Genomic DNA, 17,541 nt, shown 5'->3' with positions numbered 1-17,541 from the left:
TCTCCCCGGCCCAGGAGGGTCGGGGAGGGTCCCGAGATTCCCGGGGCGGGCAGGGTGTCCGGGCCGTGCACACCCTGGGGTGCCCCTGGGGGGTCCCGGGGGGCTCCCTGGGGTCTCCGAGGGGTCCCGGTTGCACTCGCCCCGACCGCTGAAAACACGCGGCGCCCGCGGGCGCGGGAACACGCCCAGTCCTCCGGCCCAGACCCCGCCCCCTCCACCCCATTGGCCGAGCAGCCCACGGCGGCCCCGCCCTCCTGAACCTACTGCCCGCGCTGCCACTCCGAGCCGTGTCTCTGCTGCCATTGGTCAGAAGACTCGAGGGGCGGGCGCTTCCGCCCGCCGTGCTCTTCCTCTTCCCCCCGGGCCCTCCCGTTCCTCTCCCAGTGACTTCCGGTCGGCGGCGCTGGGCGGGGGGTGCGGAGCCGCCGCTCCCCTCCCCCCGCTACCGAGACCCCCCCCCCCGGCCCGGCGGCAGCTGGAGCGCCCGCCCTGCCCCCCCGCACCGCGCCGGGGCACCTGTCACCCCGGCCCCGCCGCGCCGGGACCCCCTCAGCACAATCCCCCCGCCCCGCAGGCCGCACCTGTCACGGGGGTTTCACCCACCGGGATCCCGCCACAGCCCCCCCAGCGCCGGGGCAGCGCGTCCCAGGCCTGGGCTAGTCAAAGAGAGCGCCCCCCCGTGCTGGGGTGAAGCCCCTGAGGAGCGGGCAGGGTGCCCGTGTGTCCCCCCATTGCAGGAGCAGGGGGTGCCCCGGGGGTAAGAGGAGGGGTGTCCCCGTAACCCCCCCAAGGCCTCCCCCGAGGAAGAGCTGGGTGGGGGGGCTCGCCGGGCCTGCCAAGGGGGGCTCCTCTCAGGCCCAGCCCCCCCTGGATCGGGGCTGCCCGGCCCCCTCTCCCCGGCCATGGAGATGCAGAAGGGGAAGGGGGGAGCGGCAGGAGCAGGAGGAGGGAAGTTGCTGGTCTCCACTCTTCTGGATGCCAAGGATGAGTTGGAGGAGGTAGGTGCCAGGGGCGGGGGGCAGGGAGGCTCGGGGGGTCCCGGGCAGGGCGCAGGCAGGGAGGCCCCCGCTGCCCGGCCCCGCGCGGGGAGGGGGCTCTGAGCACAAACCGTCCCCCAGACAGCGTCTCCTTGCCCGGGCGCAGCAGGTGCAGGTGTGGAACAGGGTTGTGAAGCTTTCCTTGCACCGACACAACTCAGCTTTCCGCTCTTGGGGAAACCTTCCTGCCCGGCCCCGCGTTCCCTGCGCCGTCCTGGAGCTTGTCTTCCCACCCCCCCGAAAACAACTGGTTGTTCTATAGGTTTGGGGGCTCCCCAGGACAAGCGGGGGCCTGGGAGAGGTGACGCTGATTTACACCTGGGCAAGTGCAGAGTGTTCAGGGCTGGCCCAGACTCCTGGGAGAGGCTGAGGCTGGTTATTTATGGTGTGATGGAAACGAGTGTATTTAGAGCTCATGAAACAGCGAAATAATAATAAAAAAAAATACCATATTTGATTTGAATTACAGGAGAAAAACAGGGTGGTAACTGGAATAACTAGGTCTTAAGGTCTGGAAACTGTCCTTTGCCATTTGGAGTGTATTTATGTTCGTTCAAAGCACTTGTCGGTCCCCGTGTGTGTCTTGGGTCGTGGCCAGGTCTGGACAGAACGTTCCCAGCTTCAGCACTGGGCGACTGCGGGGTCGGGAGCTTCGCTTGGGGCTTGAGAATCGGCCTCGGGGCTACTGAGGTGGAGCTGCTGGGGTCCGGGTTGGCCTCCTGTGGAGATTTCCCCTAAAAAGGAGCTGCCACAAGGGTTTGGTGACAGTGACGCATCCAGGCACCAAAAGAAGACTCCCCAGGACTTCTCTTTGCTGGAAAGCAGCACTTTTGACCGAAAGCCCCGTCCGTTGGGAGAAAGCGCTTCGTGTATTAATTATGCTCCGGCGCGCCGATGGATTTGCTGTCACAAGTTGTGTGTTTTTTGCGCTAAAGGCTCCGACAAACGGGAAATGCGCAGGATCGCCGTGCGTTGGGTTTTTGCGCTGAACAGGGCGCTGTGTTTAGGGGAAAACCTCCAGTTTTTCCCTCCAGCTGTGGTTGGAGCCGCTGGTGGCAATAACGCATCTGTATGGGGGACAAAGACGTGATGGGAAGAGCTGGAGCTTGTAAAAACGTGTCTCGGAACCAGGTGTTAACGCGAAGGAGTTGTCGGAGGATCCACTGTGGGTTTTGGCAGAGGCTGAAGAGTTCGTGATGGGGACGTGAATGTTAAACCTGCTTGGAGGTAGAAACGTTCGCAAATAACCTGCGTACTGGGCAGAAGCGTCTCCTGTTCACCCCGAGAAGGGAAAACCAAACCCCGCTCGGCCCGTCAGTCAGCAGGTCTCGGATCAAAGACACTGTTTGACGCTGAACTTCCTCGCAAAGCTCTTCTGGTGGTTCATTGGCCGCATTATCTGCCGACAAGTTGTCTTATTTCGCCCTGGGATTTTGCCGACTCTGTTTCTGGGCCGCTGGATCTTGTCCTCCCTTTCACGGAATTCAGCTGCTTTAGATGGGAGATTTTCATGGGTTTTGCCCCATTGCTCCTGCATAAAGAGCCTGGAACAAAACCCGTTTCACGACGGCATTATCTCTGCATTACTGACCAGTACATCTTCTTTCAGATTGCGGCGGAGTGGAGAACTCTTGACCCCTCTCTCAACAGCTTCTTCGCAGCAGCCCCTTTGATATGCAAAGGAGTCGCTAATCAGTCCTATAATCGCTGCGACGTGTTTGCCTTTTAATCAAGAAGCGACTGTGTAGAAATAACCCTCGCCTAACGCGCTTGTTGCCTCTCTCAGGCCGCGTTTTCCGCTTTCCCCCGGTGCCAACAGGTCGCCGCTCCGTTAATTTTGCCGTTTGCTTCTCCAATGTTTTCCTGCCATTGTGATTCGCCAGTCCTGACTTCATGGCTCTTCTCCTCGCTCCATCCCCGCACACAAACATCTGCTCCGGACGGGTTGTTGCGTCGCCGGCTGTTGTTCTGTCCGGTTTTGGGTGTTTTGGGGTGTCACAGCGGCCTGTGCTGCGTTTTGTGTCACGAGGACGTGCTCTTGTTCTTCCAAGCTGGTGACGTTTGGCTTTTCTCTCTTTCAGAAGCTGGAAAGGTGCGTGGGCATCGTGACTTCGCTGACCAACGGGCTGTCGGAGAGGGAGGCTAACGATGCCCTCAACGCTCACGTAAGTGTCATCTCCTTAGAGACGAGAAGTCCCGCCCGGATTAAATAAATTAGGGGATATTTTACTCATACGGGAGCTCTTAGCAAGGCACAAAGAGGCTGGGGAGTGGAACCCACCGTCCTCTCGCCGCTCTCAGCCTCTCAAGGATTCTCTGACAGTTCAAAGACAAAACATCGCGGCTTTAATCCTTGCCCAATAACCTGTTTGGAAGCCGATTTCTCGCTGAAATCTGCCCGAGCGCTCTGGACATGCAGGTGGGAGCCTGTCGCTCCGCGTGCGCCGCTGGTGTTTGTATTTCTCCTGGATTTTTGGACTCCTGCCCTGCTCAGATCAGCTTTTCCCTGCCTCCCAGATTCCAGACCACTGGGAAAGGCAGGTTCAGCTTTTCTTTTGAGGGATGGAGCATTTATTTCGACCTCTACATAGTCTTAAAATACTTGCCAGCGAGCCGCAGACGTTACCGTATAAGGGAAACTGTTGTGTGACATGTTAACGGGCTCTCGGATGTGTTGGTTGCATTTTTGCCTCCGAACACCTTGGGCTGGCACTGACCCGTGTCCCTCATCTCGGTGTGTTTAACCCCTCCAGGGATGGTGACTCCAGCACTGCCCTGGGCAGCCTGTTCCAACGCCCACAGCCCTTTGGGGAGAAATCACCCCAAATTTCCACCCTAAACCTCCCCTGGCGCAACTTGCGGCCATTTCCTCAGGTCCCTCAGCCGCTCCATCACATTGTGCTCCAGCCCCTTCCCCTGAACTCACTCCAGCAACTCAAGGGCTCTCTCATTGTGAGGTGATCCTGCCACCCCTGGGGCCACCGTTTTGAGCCCTGAGGTGATTTTGATGCCCCTGGTGCCACCATTTTGTGTTTTGAGGTGATTTTGGTGCCCCTGGGGCCGCCATTTTGAGCCGTGAGGTGATTCTGGGGCCGCCATTTTGAGCCCTGAGCTGACAGCCCCAAAACTGCCCCCAGGATTTGAGGCACCACTAAAATCACTGGGACGCCCTCCCTCCTGAGAGGTTTGTACCAGCAACGGGATGCAAATAGTAGTTTTCTATAATCTCTTGCAATCCTGCTCTGAATTCCTCGTGCGCTGCTGGGTGCTCCATTAACCACCCGTTTGTTGGCTCGAGGCGGGTTTCTTCTCCGGTTGCGTTACCATCCCACCCCTCCCATTCACCAACGGTGCTGCCTTTTTATTTTCTTCTTTTAGATCTGTAAAGGAACCCCCCAGCACGAGGAGATCTGCCTGGGACTGTTCACTCTGGTCTTGACCGAGCCCGCTCAGGCGCAGAAGGTAAGACACACATCCTCCAGCACCAAATACTTATCCACCGGCCATTTCAATTTCCAGGAAGCCGGGGATTCACAGGGGTGGAAGTTTTGGGTGAGGAGGCGCCCGCCTGGAACCCCGAGCGGTGTTTTTTGTAGCGGGGCGATGGTTTTGCTTGGGTTTTTTAGCATCCACGTGGCGCAGCTGCCGCTCTGAAACGCGAGCGAGGGAGCTCGGTTGGGTTCTTTCACATCCCTAGAATTAATTGGGTTTTTCACCGTGGGAGGCAAGTACCGATTCTTTAAGAAACCATAAAGCCTTTTGCAGTTTCTGCCTTGTCTTTGGAGGCGCGGAATGGATTTGCGTGCTGGAGACCAGATGTAGATGCCTACCGAAATAATAGAGGAGGAACGCGTTCAATTCCTAGAGAAAATTGCTTTTTCGCCGTCCACCTCTATTAATTGTAATTTTTAAATAATGCTTTCTAACGACGCTGTAAACTGCGATTTTAAAATTGTAGCTGCTCGCGTACAGGAAGACGAATGTTTTGTGTTCCAAAGGTCTCGGAGGTGGATTTGGCAGCGTCGCTACCAACCGGGGGGCGCTTGGGGAGGGAGTTGCAAATGTTTTGTTATAGAAACCAGCCCTATTTGTAGCAGCTACAAGGGGAAAACAAAAGCCCCATTGGAAGGGCCGTGTGTGGCGAGCGGCGCTCGGCGGTTCTTGTTTGGCTGCGTTTCGGTAACCAGGTGTTGCAGAGGTTTTAAAAGGGTTGAAGTGGCCTCTCCACGGCGGCAGCGGCTGAGTGTAAATCCCGGCCCAAAGGTGACTCATGCAATATCCTTCATTGATTTAATCGCTGTGACGAGGGCAGAGCTCTCTCCGCTGAAGCGATAGATCCATTTCAGCTCCCAGAACTGATGGGACGGTGCTTGTCCAGCTCTATTCTCCAGAAATCGCCTCTTGAAAGCAAAGCACACTTCTCCTCGGAGTCTTTAGGCCTGACTGCTCACAGTGCAGGTGCAAGTTGGGTTTCTCTTTGGTTCCATGGCTCAGTTTCGCTCTGTCTTTGACTTCAGGGCTTCCCAAACCCCGACCGCAGCGTCCCCAGCCCCACTGGCCTTCGGCTCTGGCCAATTCCATGTTGTGCACCAAGCGCCGCTGTTGGACTTGAAAATATGGAGAGGCTGAATCCGGCCGGGGCTCTGAGCTCTGCCGAATGCGTCCTGCTGTCCAAGACACTGCGGGAGCCAAAGAGGGTTTCTAGTCTACAGGGTGGTCTTCTCCTTTCTAGGATTATAGAATCACAGATAGTTTGGGTTGAAGGGACATTTAAAGCCCCCCAGTGCCCCCCCTGCCATGACAGGGACATCGTCACCAGCTCAGGGTGCTCAGAGCCCCGTCCAGCCTGGCCTGGGGTGTCTCAGGGATGGTTCATCCACCACCTCTCTGGGAACCTGGGCCAGTGTTTCACCACCCTCAGGGCAACCATTTCCTTATATCCAGCCTGAATCTTTTAGTTTAAAATCATCACCCTTTGTCCTATCACAACAGGCCCTGCTCAAAAGTCTGTCCCCATCTTTTAAGCACAGAAAGGCTGCACTAAGGTCTCCTCGGAGCTTCTCTTCTCCAGCTGAACACCCCAACTCTCTCAGCCTGTCCCCCAGCAGAGCTGTTCCAGCATCAGATTGTTTCTGTGGCTCCTCTGGCCCCTCTCCAGCAGCTCCGTGTCCTGTGCTGGGGACGCAGGACTCCAGGACGTGTCAGACCGCAGCTGGGACGCACTCAGGAGCATCCAGACGCCGTTAACTGGGAGCAGGTAGCATAGGACTCATGGAGCAGCTACTGCCACGTACTGGAAGCACAGGCTGAGCAGATCCTGCTGCTCCCGCGTTGCGGCTGCTCTGGCTCCGTCGCCGTCTCTCTGACTGCTGCTGGTGGCCACACTAATTAGAGGTGGCTGGTCCCTCCTGCCCTTGTCAGATCTGCTCTGGGGAGCACGTTACTTTTCTTCGGGGGTAATTGCATCTGCCATTCTGCTGGGCTCTGATCTCATCTCTTGCTGCCGCCTGCGCTGTGTCCAGACGGCAGGGACGGGGAGCCGGGCAGTGATTTTTCTACCAGGCTTTGGGGGTGAATTATTCCCTTCCTACAGAGAGGGGTTAACACTTGCCTGACAAAGTATCTCGCAAGACTTTTGAGAGAGCCCTGAGCTCATCACACAGCAGACGGAGCCGTTTGTCCTCCAGCGAGGAGCCCGCGGTGCCGGGACGGCAAAAACCATTCCCATTGCTGGTCGTGGGTGAAGATTCACAACCTCGGCCCCATGTCGGTGTGGGAGCATCGATCTGGCGAGGCCAGTGTGGCCACGGTGCTGCCTTGAACCAAGACAACCCCGTGAGGCTCCACCATCCTTCCGGGACTGGTCGTTTGGCCAAAAAATATAGGATATTGTAGCTGGTTGGCATTCTAAGGGTATTTCAGTGCTGGTTGCCCCAGGAGCCAGGCAGGGGCTGCAGAGCTGTCTCGCACCATCTGCTTGGTCGTTGTTTCCTTGGTGGGCGTTTGTCCGTCCGGCTCGTCTGACACCACGAGCTCGCTGTCCCTCCGCCTGCGGGAGGTACCGGCTCTTCCTCGCAGAGAGGAAGCACACAGCTCCCTTTTCGGGAGGGGGCTCGATCAATCCAGACTGCGGCGGCCTCCCCCTTTTTGTCCCCGTGACCCTGCAGCTGGGAGCCCTCGGCCCCGCTCAGCTCGTCCAGCTGTGCGCGGGGACGCTCGACCACCTTCAAATATCCTTCAAATATCAAAGTGGCAGCGAGCGAGCTGCCGGATCGCCCTCCTCCGCCTGACACCCTCGCTTTAATTAACACTCTGCCCCGGGATCAGGGGGCACCGGCCCTCCCGCTGCTTCTCCGGCTTCTCCTCCTGCCTCTTCTGCCGCGGTGCTGGGCGGGAAGGGGCCTCTAAGCTCCATTCAATAGCCGTTTTTTTTCTTCCTCTCATTTAAAGCGAACATTTATCATTTGTTCCTTCCTGTTAATTAAACGGCCTGTGCGAGTGGCGGCTCCAATCTGCCCAGAGCGGGGAGGAGGCGATGGATTGTTTGCAGCCTTGGCAATAAGCAAGAAATTCAGGTTCGCTCCCCACCCTTTCGCTGCTGGAGCCCTGAAGGTTTTCTCCGAGCGCCTTTCTTTTGGATTTCTGTGTTCAATCCTTGTGCCAGAGCCTGACTTGTCCAAGCAACCAGCGGGTGACACGTCACGCTGATAAAACGCGGCTTGTTCTGCTCTGTCCCGTTGTACTTTAGGCCAAGCAGCAGGTGCGGTTCAGCTTTTCTGCACCAATTTGAGGATGTTTGCGGTGAGTGAGGTGAAGAGCTGCCCAGTTTCCCTGGATAAGAGGATTATGGTGTCCTTCCTCCCGGGAATTAAATACCAATCGCAAAGTAAATCCCTTAGAGTGTCTCTTCCAGCTCTTCTCCTGAGGATGCTGCCAGAATTAAGCCACGTTCTCAAGGCCAGATCTCTCGGTGGCTTTAAACGCAGGTACGGGCACTGCACCGCGCACCTGTCTGGCAGAAAACCAAAACCGAGGTGTTTCGCCTGGAAAAGTGTTAATTCTTCGAACACAGAAGCTACAGCCCACCAAGAGAAGCTGCCGAGATGAGACGTGTTCCTTGCGCCGCCGCCCCTGAGGGCGCAGAAACGCACTTGCCAACGAGAGGGAAGCGCTGATGGCATCAATGAGCACAGGGAGTCTAATCAAAGAGATCTTTTGAGGCCTCATTAACTCCATAAAGGAGGATGCAGAGGCCAGACCCCTGCTCTCTGGAATATCATGACATTTACTGGCACAAATTAACATTCGCGCAGAACTGCTTAACAAATTACTTCCTAATCGCCCTCCACCCCCTGCTGTCCTGACCAGAGGGGAGAAGCAGCACCTTTGCTCTCTGACCAGCGTGTTTTTCTCACTGCTGGGGGTACAGGAGAGTGGAAAAAGTTCTGTGTTTCACAGCAGTCTGTCCCTGTTTGGTTTGAACCACAGGTTATCTGGATTTTTAACCCCAAATGAACCAAGGCAAGAGCCATTTATTTGCTGTTACACGATCAGGTTTGATAAAACCATCGTGAGGTTGTTTTGTCCTTCACCTCTCACCATCTCCTGCAGTGCTACCGGGACCTGGCGCTGGTGAGCCGAGACGGCATGAACATCGTTCTCAACAAGATCAACCATATTCTCATGGAGAAGTACTTGAAGCTGCAGGACACTTGTCGGACCCAGGTGAGGAGATCTCCCCAAAAATCCCCCTTTTCATCCCAACCAGGCAGAGGATGAGCTGTGGGGAGGGCTTGGGGGGCAGTTGGTGGTGTCACCAGCTGTTGTGGTGATGGCGGTGGCAAAAGCAGCTCTGTACAACTTCTCCAAAAGGAGGACGTAGTGTGGAGGGTGTTGGTCTGTTCTCCCGAGCAGCAAGTGATAAGACGGGAGGAAACTGGCTTGTAGCAGCACTGGTGTGGCCAACAGGACAGAGCAGTGACCGTCCAGACCGCGGATCCTGGGGGCGGTTTTGGGGCCATCACCTCAGGGCTCAAAATGGCGGCACCAGAATCACCTCAGGGCTCAAAATGGCGGCACCAAAATCACCTCAGGGCTCAAAATGGCGGCACCAAAATCACCTCAGGGCTCAAAATGGCGGCCCCAGAGGTGGCGGGATCACCTCATGAAAGCCCTTGAGGTGCTGGAGCCAGTTGAGAGAAGGGAATGGAGCTGGTGAGGGGCTGGAGCACAAGTGTGATGGAGCAGCTGAGGGACCTGGGGAAACGGCTGCAAGTTGCGCCACGGGAGGTTGAGGTTGGAGATTTGGGGTGATTTCTCCCCAAAGGGCTGTGGGTGTTGGAACAGGCTGCCCAGGGCAGTGCTGGAGTCACCATCCCTGGAGGGTTGGACAGACGGAGATGAGGTTCTCAGGGCCGTGTTTAGCGCCAGCGTTGGGTTATGGTTGGACTGTGATCTTGAGGGGCTTTTCCACCCAAAACGACTCTCCGATTCTCCCTCTCTCTGCCCAGCTGGTGTGGCTGCTGCGGGAGCTGGTGAAGAGCGGGGTGCTCGGCGCCGACGGCGTCTGCATGACCTTCATGAAGCAGATCGCGGGTGAGTTCTGCAGCGGGAGCGGGGCGACCGCCGCCCGCGTCCCCCCTTCTCGTGCCAGGGCCGACTCGTGGTGTCCTGCGCTCGGCGGCAGAGCCGGAGCCTGCGCTGCCAGATCCGCAGCGGCTTCCTGAGCATCTGTGCGCCCAACCGGCAGCACCGAGCTGTCTGCTGAGGAAATCTCTCCGGGGAGGATGGAGCAAGGATAAACCTTCAAAAATCTGCTACCCCTGCGAGGGGTGAATCATAAAGAGAGCCAGGAGGCTTCTGCAACAGCCAAAACAAGTGTGTTGGTCCCAGTCGCTGCCGGTTTTCACCCCGTAGCGCTGCGCAAGAGCACCGGGATCACCCTTAGTCCCTGCTCTGACCTCTGGGATGGCAGGAGCCGTGTGCGGCTCCTCCAGGGGCTGCTTCACCCCGCAGAAAGTCAGTGGCTCCTTTCCGGGCTCACCGGAACGGCGCCTCTTCCGTGTTCTCTTACGTCCGCGAAGGGGCAATTAACGTCCCGCCGTAAAACCCGCCGTCGTTGTTCTGATTGCGAACAACCGGGCAGCCTGGCTTGGAAATTGCCGTGTCTGCTCTTCAGGGGAGGAAGAACGAGGAGGGAGGGGGGAGAACCCTGAACTCGAGCCAAGCTGCCCTGGCCCTGTTGTCACAGCGTAAACACAACAATTTAAAAACCGCTGGTGAAGGCATCTCTTGTTTCCCCTCATTGCACCTCCCCGTGCGGGGCCTCTTCTGTTCTGGAAGGAGCCGCTGTCTCAGTTCTCGCTGCTTTTACGCTGCCTTAATTGTTCCGCTCCCATTGTTTTGCCCTTTCTTGGGGATTTCGGGCCTTCTTTGCTCTTTCCCCTTTGTAGGCTCAGCAGCTGCGAATATTTTCTCTTTTCCAGCTACCGAATCTCATCCCTTTCTGGCTTCTTTACTTTCCAGAAGGATAATTCCTGATTCTGTACACTGGATCATCACAGCTCTTTTGCAAGAGTAGCATAGCAGCAATACCCCCTCGATCCCCTAACAGAACGGCACTTGTACCTAGAAATGTGCTGTATCTACCCTTTTCCCCAAAAAATAAGCCCTACCCCCAAAATAAGCCCTAGCACGATTCTTCAGGATTTTTGAGGATGCTTAAAATACAAGCCCTACTCCAAAAATAAGCCCTAGTTACAACTCATTTTAAAAGTCAGTTTAAACAGTGTCCAGGCTTGTAAATAAGTACAATTAATTGGCAATTAACGCAGCGGGACAGACAGACCCTTCACCAAGAAAAGCAGAATCGCATTCGAAAGACCCCGCGAGACCCAAAACAAGGGTTGAAAAAAGGAAACAAGACATTCAGGATGGAATTCAGGGTTATGATGATGGTCCGGAGTGCGAATAGATTGTTCATGGAAAAATAAGACACCCCCTGAAAATAAGCCCTAATGCATCTTTTGGAGCAAAATTTAATATCAACCCATCTCGTTTTTGGGGGAACGGGGTTGCAACAGCACGTGTGGGCGCAGAGAGTGGAGCAAACCCTTTGATGAGAGATCAGGGCGCTCGGTTGAGTCCCGCACCCCTTTGACCAGCTTTTCCCTGTTGCTTTTTGGCTTTCAGGTGGGGATGTGACAGCAAAGAACATCTGGCTGGCCGAAAACGTTCTGGAGATCCTGACGGAGCAAAGGTACAGGCGACGCTCGTCCCGCTTTGGGTGCTGGATTTATGGTCACAACCCACGCGTCCATGGGCTTTCCTGCACAAAAACCCCCCTCTCCGTTCCCTACTAAGCGTATTTTTCAAGCCGCGACATGAATTTGTGGCTCTCAGAGCCTGGGGGGCGTCCTGACATCCCTCCGGTAGCGCTTAGGGGCTGCTCGTCACCACAAACCAACCGATGGACCCAAACGGGTCGCTGTCCCCAGCGTGTGGCACTCGGGAGGTGACAGCGGTGGCCGCGGAGCTCGGTGCGGCGTCCCAGGGATATTTTCTTGCTGCGTTTCCCAGCTGCGGGGGAGGTTTTCCTTCTGGGAGGAGGAGGACGGAGTTAATTGCCCAAAAAACTTCCTGTGTTTAAACAGCTCCCGCTTCGTCAGGGCTGCAACTTTAATTTGTTGTGGACAGGCCAGCTGGGAATATTGTCCTACGGGCTCCGCATTGTCCTTCGTTGGCAAAGCAGCCGCTAATTGATGATAAGCAGAATTCCTCCCTGCAGCTTTGCCAGGGCAAAGTCATTTTTAAATAGCCTATAGCTTTTTTCACCGATTCTTCTGAAATTGCTTATTACTGCGGGTAACAATCAAGTTGTTAAAGCGTTTATTTGGCCGCATTTTATAGTCCTAGGGGGTTTTTTTGCGTCTCTGGGAACAGCGCGGTGCTGCGAGAGCCATCTAGTGCCCTCCACATGGGAAGCAGGGACCCTCCAAAACCTTCTGCTCATGGTTGACCTTTGGTTCTTCGCATTATTTCCCCAGCTAAGCTCAACCTTGCTATTCCCGACTACATTTAAGCCCTTCCCAGCTCTTCGTGTTGTCTTCCCGTGCGCTGGTGCGAGTCGCCGCGTCTCGCCAAAGCGAACAAATAGCGGCGAACGGCCGGAGCGCGGGAGGAACGGCAGCTTCTCGCCGCGGATCCCGAACCGCGTGTCCACGCGTGCGCTAAAACCCAGCTGAGCTTTGCCACTCGGGGAGTTTGTCGGGGCGGATGCGAGAGGAAAAGGCTTGAGCCGCGTTGAAGGTGTCGCTGGAGCGGCACAGAAACCGCCCGAGGGAGAACCCGCAGCCCTTTGCCGGGATTTATGCGCTTTGATTAGGGGGACAGGCCAGAGCTTTAATTAAAGCCACGCATCTGAAATCCGCTGCCACTTCCAGAGCGCCGAGCGCTCGCTTTAATTAAAAACAGTTGCGGCAAAGCCGCTCCTCGAGCACCGGCGAGGCGAGCGCGCTGCCGCGGCACCGCCGGGCGCTAATTGAGCTGCTCGCTGCTAATGGCGCAGGAGCGCGATGCCTCCTCCCGGTGTTTTCATTCTCTCTGCTTGTCGGATCGATGAATCCCCGTGGCTGCGAGTGGCTCTTGCCTCCCTTGGGCAGCCTTTTTCTTCTTCTGCACAGCCCTCGCTGGGGTGATGCTGACCTGCCAGCCCCCCTGGGATCGCGGCCCTAATTACTCCCACATCCTCCCTAACGAAACCGCCGTGTGCAGCCCGCCCGGCTCGCTAATCAACCTGCTCCTGGCGTCCAGCTCGCTGCGGGGAGAAAAGCAAACGCTTGGCACGTCTTCCCCGGCACCCCCGGTGATTTAGGGCAGGTGATTCATTTGCCGCTGGGCTGGTGGCTCCTCAGGGCTTCGGATTTACAGCCCGGGGCTGCTGCGGGTGATGGATCACGCCGGGGGCACCGAGCCGGCCTGGCCCATTTTTGGCATCCAGCACTAATAACAGAGCTGACAAGGTGCTTTTTATGGACTGAGAGTATTATATTTATTGTTGCGCTTAGATAAGGGAGGCTGAGAATGCGGCACGCCCAGCAGAGCGGCGATGGGAAGGCTGCGCCGCTCCGAGGACGCAGAACAAGTTAGCAGGGAAAGAAATCCGCTTCCAAACATGCAGCCCTGGGCGCGGAGCCGCGTGTCCCCGGGGCTGTGGGCACCGCGGGGACGCTCGCTGGTCCCTTCGCCCGACGGGGCTGCCTCGTCTTTCCCCTCGCTGTTTCCAGGCTCTATGTGTTCTCCCCTCTCGCGAATCTCCCAAGCATTTCGCCTTGTTTCTCCCTGTTCTTTCCATCCTTTTGCGTGACCGTCCTTTTACCCCCGTGCTGCGCCTGCCGAAGCCACATGGGTCCCCGTGGCCAAGGAAAAGGCACAAATTCCCCTAAATCCCCGCTCTGGTGTTGCTTGTCCCTCCCTGGACAGTAGAAAAGGCGACGGCTGGTTGTGCGGAGCTGCGTTTCCAGCCTGCAGTCCCTCTCCTTTATGCCTCAGTTTCCTCTGGCCTGAGTCTTCAGGTTTATATCCCTTCTGGCTCTGGAGGAGGTGGCCGAAGGTGGTTTTTTTGCCTTCATTTGCAGAGAGTGGGTGCTGAAAAGCAGCCTCTTGATAGCCATGGCGGTGTACACCTACCTGCGGCTCATCGTGGACCATCACGGCACGGCTCAGCTCCAGGCGCTTCGGCAAAAGGAGGTGGATTTCTGCATCTCCCTCCTCCGGGAACGGGTGAGCATCGTCGGGGACACAAGGGACAGCTGGGAAAAGCCACCTGCCTCCCCGGGGAGTCTGTCTGCGCGCGGGGGTGTCGCTCCTGCGAGATGCGTCACCCCCCGGCTCGCGCCGTGCGGGCAGCGACAGCGCAGCTGGAATATGGTGTGCAGTGTGGCCCCTCAGCTCCAGCAGGACAGGGAACTGCTGGAGAGAGTCCAGCGCAGCCACCAAGATGCTGGAGGGAGTGGAGCATCTGTCATTCTCAGGACAGACTGTGAGCAGCTTTTGAACCCTTTGCACCAACTCTCCCATCACGCTCCAGGCTGTAGAGGGGGGAAGAGCAGCCGTTTGATGGCACTGCCTCATTTTAGTCTCTTTTATTCAAGCCACAAGGGTTTAAACCATTCTAGTCCCACCGCTGCAGCACCTCAGTGCTTGTCCTGCTTACGGTAGCTGCCTGAGCATCAGTTTCTCCCTTTGGGAGGCTGCCGGTGTCCTCGCAGCCTTGTGGAGAACACAGAACCAGCTCCAGGCCACGCTTTGGTCCACATGGTGCAGGAGAAGCCACCAAAGCTGGATGACACAGGTGTCCTTGTCCCTCTCCCCCTCCTCCTCACGTGGCAGGAAGGACCAAGCGTCAAGTCCTCATTTCAGAGACTTGCGAGAGAAAAAGCCATCAGATTTATGGGCTGATTGTTTGCTTCGCGAGAGAGAGAACGTTTTAAAATAGCCGCTGACCTTCCCGCCTGTCACCCCGTCTCTCAGAACCTGCTTCAAAAGAGGGGCAGGCTGCCAGGGCGGGAGCGCAGAGATTGTGCAAAGAGTGAATCATCCGCAGCCGGCAGGAAAGTTGAAGGACTGACCGTTCCTCCCTTCCCCCTCAATGAGATTTTGAACAGTAAATGAGATTTTGAACGGTAAATGAGACGTTTTTCCCCCGTTTCCCCAGTTCATGGACTGTTTCATGATCGGCCGGGACCTCGTGCGGCTGCTGCAGAACGTTGCGAGGATCCCCGAGTTCGAGCAGCTCTGGAAGGACATTATCCACAACCCGCAGGTCCTCAGCACGCAGTTCACAGGTGGGCAGGGCCGGGGCATCGTCAGAACCCTCCAAACCCTGAATTCCATCATTAATTCCTTTTTTCAACACTTGTTTTGGGTCTTGCGGGGTCTTTTGAATGCGATCCTGCTTTTCTTGGAGCAGGGTCTGTCTGTCCCGCTGCGTTAATTGCCAATTAATTGTACTTACTTACAAGCCTGGACACTATGTAAATTGACTTTTTAAATGAGCTGTAACTAGGGCTTATTTTTGGAGTAGGGCTCGTATTTCGAGCATCCTCAAAAATCACACTAGAGCTTATTTTTGGGGTAGGGCTTATTTTTTGGGAAATGGGGTACATTGAATATTAATACGTCAGAGCTGCAGAAGTGGATCCTCTCAAGGGTAACGAGGTGGGATGGGCTGTGGGTTTGGTACAGAAACATCACCCAGGAGCACAGAATGAGCATCTGTCACAAACATGGGGTAAAAAGGTGAATTTTAATTAATTTTAGTTTTACACGTATAGCTGCCTGGGCACTGTTTAAATCGCCTTTTTAATGAACTGTGAGTAGGGCTTATATTTCAAACATCCTCAAAAATCCTGTGGACTTAACACGTCCATAACTCTTGTTGTTGCTTTCTTAAAAATTAACTGATTTATAGGCTGAGATGAAGCTGGAGCCTAAAGATATATAGTGTCTGTGTCCTTCTGGTTCTAGAAAAGAGCCTGATGAAGCTCTAAAGCGAGTTCAGAAGGTTCAGAAGGTTCTTTCTAAGCGGGATATTCTTGCTCCCGTTAGCATTGCTGTGCCAAACGCTCGGCCGTGGAGCTCCCTGCACGGTCTGGGTTAAAACACACACAACGGAGAGAGCGTTACGTTTATAATTTTTATTGGTATCAATTATTCGCTTCTCCGGGGCTGTCACGTCGTTATCTGTCTGCGGCGATTTTAGTCTTCGGAAATGGGGCTGTGTTAATGTCACTTGAAAGATCTCGGGGGAAACTCGCAGCGCGTCATTTGATTAAATGCTTGTGATCTCTGTGATCTCTGGGCCTCTTCTCCATCTCCAGAGCCTTTCTCCTGTCCTTGATGGTCTCTGCTGAGACCAAAGAGACCGAGTTCCCCTCTCTGGTTTATCAGCGTTAAGCCATGGGGCCGAAGAATCTTAGTCCCAGCTTAAGGCAAGCTCACGTTTCACATTTCCAAGGCTCAACCCTGCAGCTGTAGGATCACTAGAAGCATTTCTCAGCGCGCTCTGGATCGTCCCAGCCGAGCGCTGAGCTTTCACATCCCCGCTCTGGGCTTTTCCAACCCAGATGGTTCCACAAGGCCGCTCCTTTGCCCTCTTGCCTGCAGCAATTGCTCTAACACCGGCTGGCACCTCTACCAGCCGCCAGTCCCCGTGCTCTGGGGTTTGCATCGCTCTGGAACCTCCGATCCGAGTCCTTGCAGAGCTCGACGCTCCCACAACCATCCCATAACCAGGACTGGGGCTCAGCAGCACCGAACGCAGGGGAAACGGCAGCAGGAGGTGGCAGCCACCTCCCGCGGAATTGAACAAGCAAGGTGCTTTCGTGGCTCTCTTCCCTTGGCGTGCAGCTCTCTCCACCCTTGCTCTGAGCTCTGCGGGAGCTGGCGTCTGTTCTTTCCGCTTTGCAGCTTTCTCCGTCCAGGTGTGACCCCCCCTCCAAACGGCGAGAGAGCGGAGCGTCCCCGCTGCCTGCTCGTCTGCGTCAGCGCTGGCCGCCCTGTAAATCCTTCAGGTCTTGTCAGGCAGCAGCAAAGCCTCTCTCCGCTCAGGTCATAAATTCCGCCCCTTGCAGCTGTCTGGGAACGAGAACGGCTTGTGCAACGTCCCCTTCTCCTCCCAGGCTCTGTTCTCTTCGTGCACAGGCTCACGCAAGTTTTCTCTTATGTCTGATCTTCACATCTGGGTAGAATCATAGAATCACAGAATATTTTGAGTTGAAGGGACATTTAAAGCTCCCCCAGTGCCCCCCTGCCATGACAGGGACATCGTCACCAGCTCAGGGTGCTCAGAGCCCCGTCCAGCCTGGCCTGGGATGTCTCAGGGATGGTTCATCCACCACCTCTCTGGGTACCTGGGCCAGGCTCTCACCACCCTCAGGGACAACAATTTCATTCTATCCAGCCTGAATCTCTTAATTTAAAACCATCACCCCTTGTCCTATCACAACAGGCCCTGCTCAAAAGTCTGTCCCCATCTTTTAAGCACAGAAAGGCCACACTAAGGTCTCCCCGGAGCTTCTCTTCTGCAGCTGAACACCCCAACTCTCAGCCTGTCCCCAGCAGAGCTGTTCCAGCCTTGGATCACTTTTGTGGCCTCCCTAAGATCGTCTTTGTGCTCCCTCACAAGGGGGTGGGAGATGGAGAACGTGCTCTGTTGGTTGCAACTTGGGCCGTGGCCTCTGGAATTCCTCGTTTCCCCTCCAGATCTTGTCCCCACTCTGCACATCCTCCCTCCCTTTCTCTGGCATCCTCACGAGCGATCGCTGGCTAAACCTTCGCTCTGGACACGAGACGCTTTCGGAGACCTTTTCCAACCAAAATCTTGATCCTTTTCCACTGCCTGAAGCTTTGGGGAAAAAAGAGCTTATTGCTCCGACTCAGATGTTGGCAGATCCCGGTCGTGCCGTCGTGGGGCCATCACGAGTGTCCCGTGGGGTGTCCCGTT

At 55.9% G+C, this 17,541-nt stretch overlaps 1 protein-coding gene across 2 annotated transcripts in view; it reads left to right on the top strand.

Annotated features, from left to right (window-relative positions):
- Positions 1-404: 404 nt before the first annotated feature.
- The window catches only part of INTS3 (integrator complex subunit 3), a 34,314-nt gene continuing 17,177 nt past the window's right edge, over positions 405-17,541 (top strand). For both annotated transcript variants that reach the window (XM_082072872.1, XM_082072871.1), the window contains exons 1-8: positions 405-998; positions 3,119-3,202; positions 4,416-4,499; positions 8,649-8,762; positions 9,548-9,632; positions 11,229-11,295; positions 13,673-13,817; positions 14,752-14,881. In XM_082072872.1, coding sequence (XP_081928998.1) covers positions 903-998; positions 3,119-3,202; positions 4,416-4,499; positions 8,649-8,762; positions 9,548-9,632; positions 11,229-11,295; positions 13,673-13,817; positions 14,752-14,881 — 805 coding nt within the window. In that variant the 5' untranslated portion in view covers positions 405-902. The remainder of the gene's footprint in view (positions 999-3,118; positions 3,203-4,415; positions 4,500-8,648; positions 8,763-9,547; positions 9,633-11,228; positions 11,296-13,672; positions 13,818-14,751; positions 14,882-17,541) is intronic.

The sequence above is a fragment of the Streptopelia decaocto genome (genome assembly GCF_964273445.1).
Source record: "Streptopelia decaocto genome assembly, chromosome: 26".
NCBI lineage: Eukaryota > Metazoa > Chordata > Aves > Columbiformes > Columbidae > Streptopelia > Streptopelia decaocto.
Note: the sequence above shows the minus strand (reverse complement) of the source record. Positions and strands in the feature narration are given on the sequence as shown.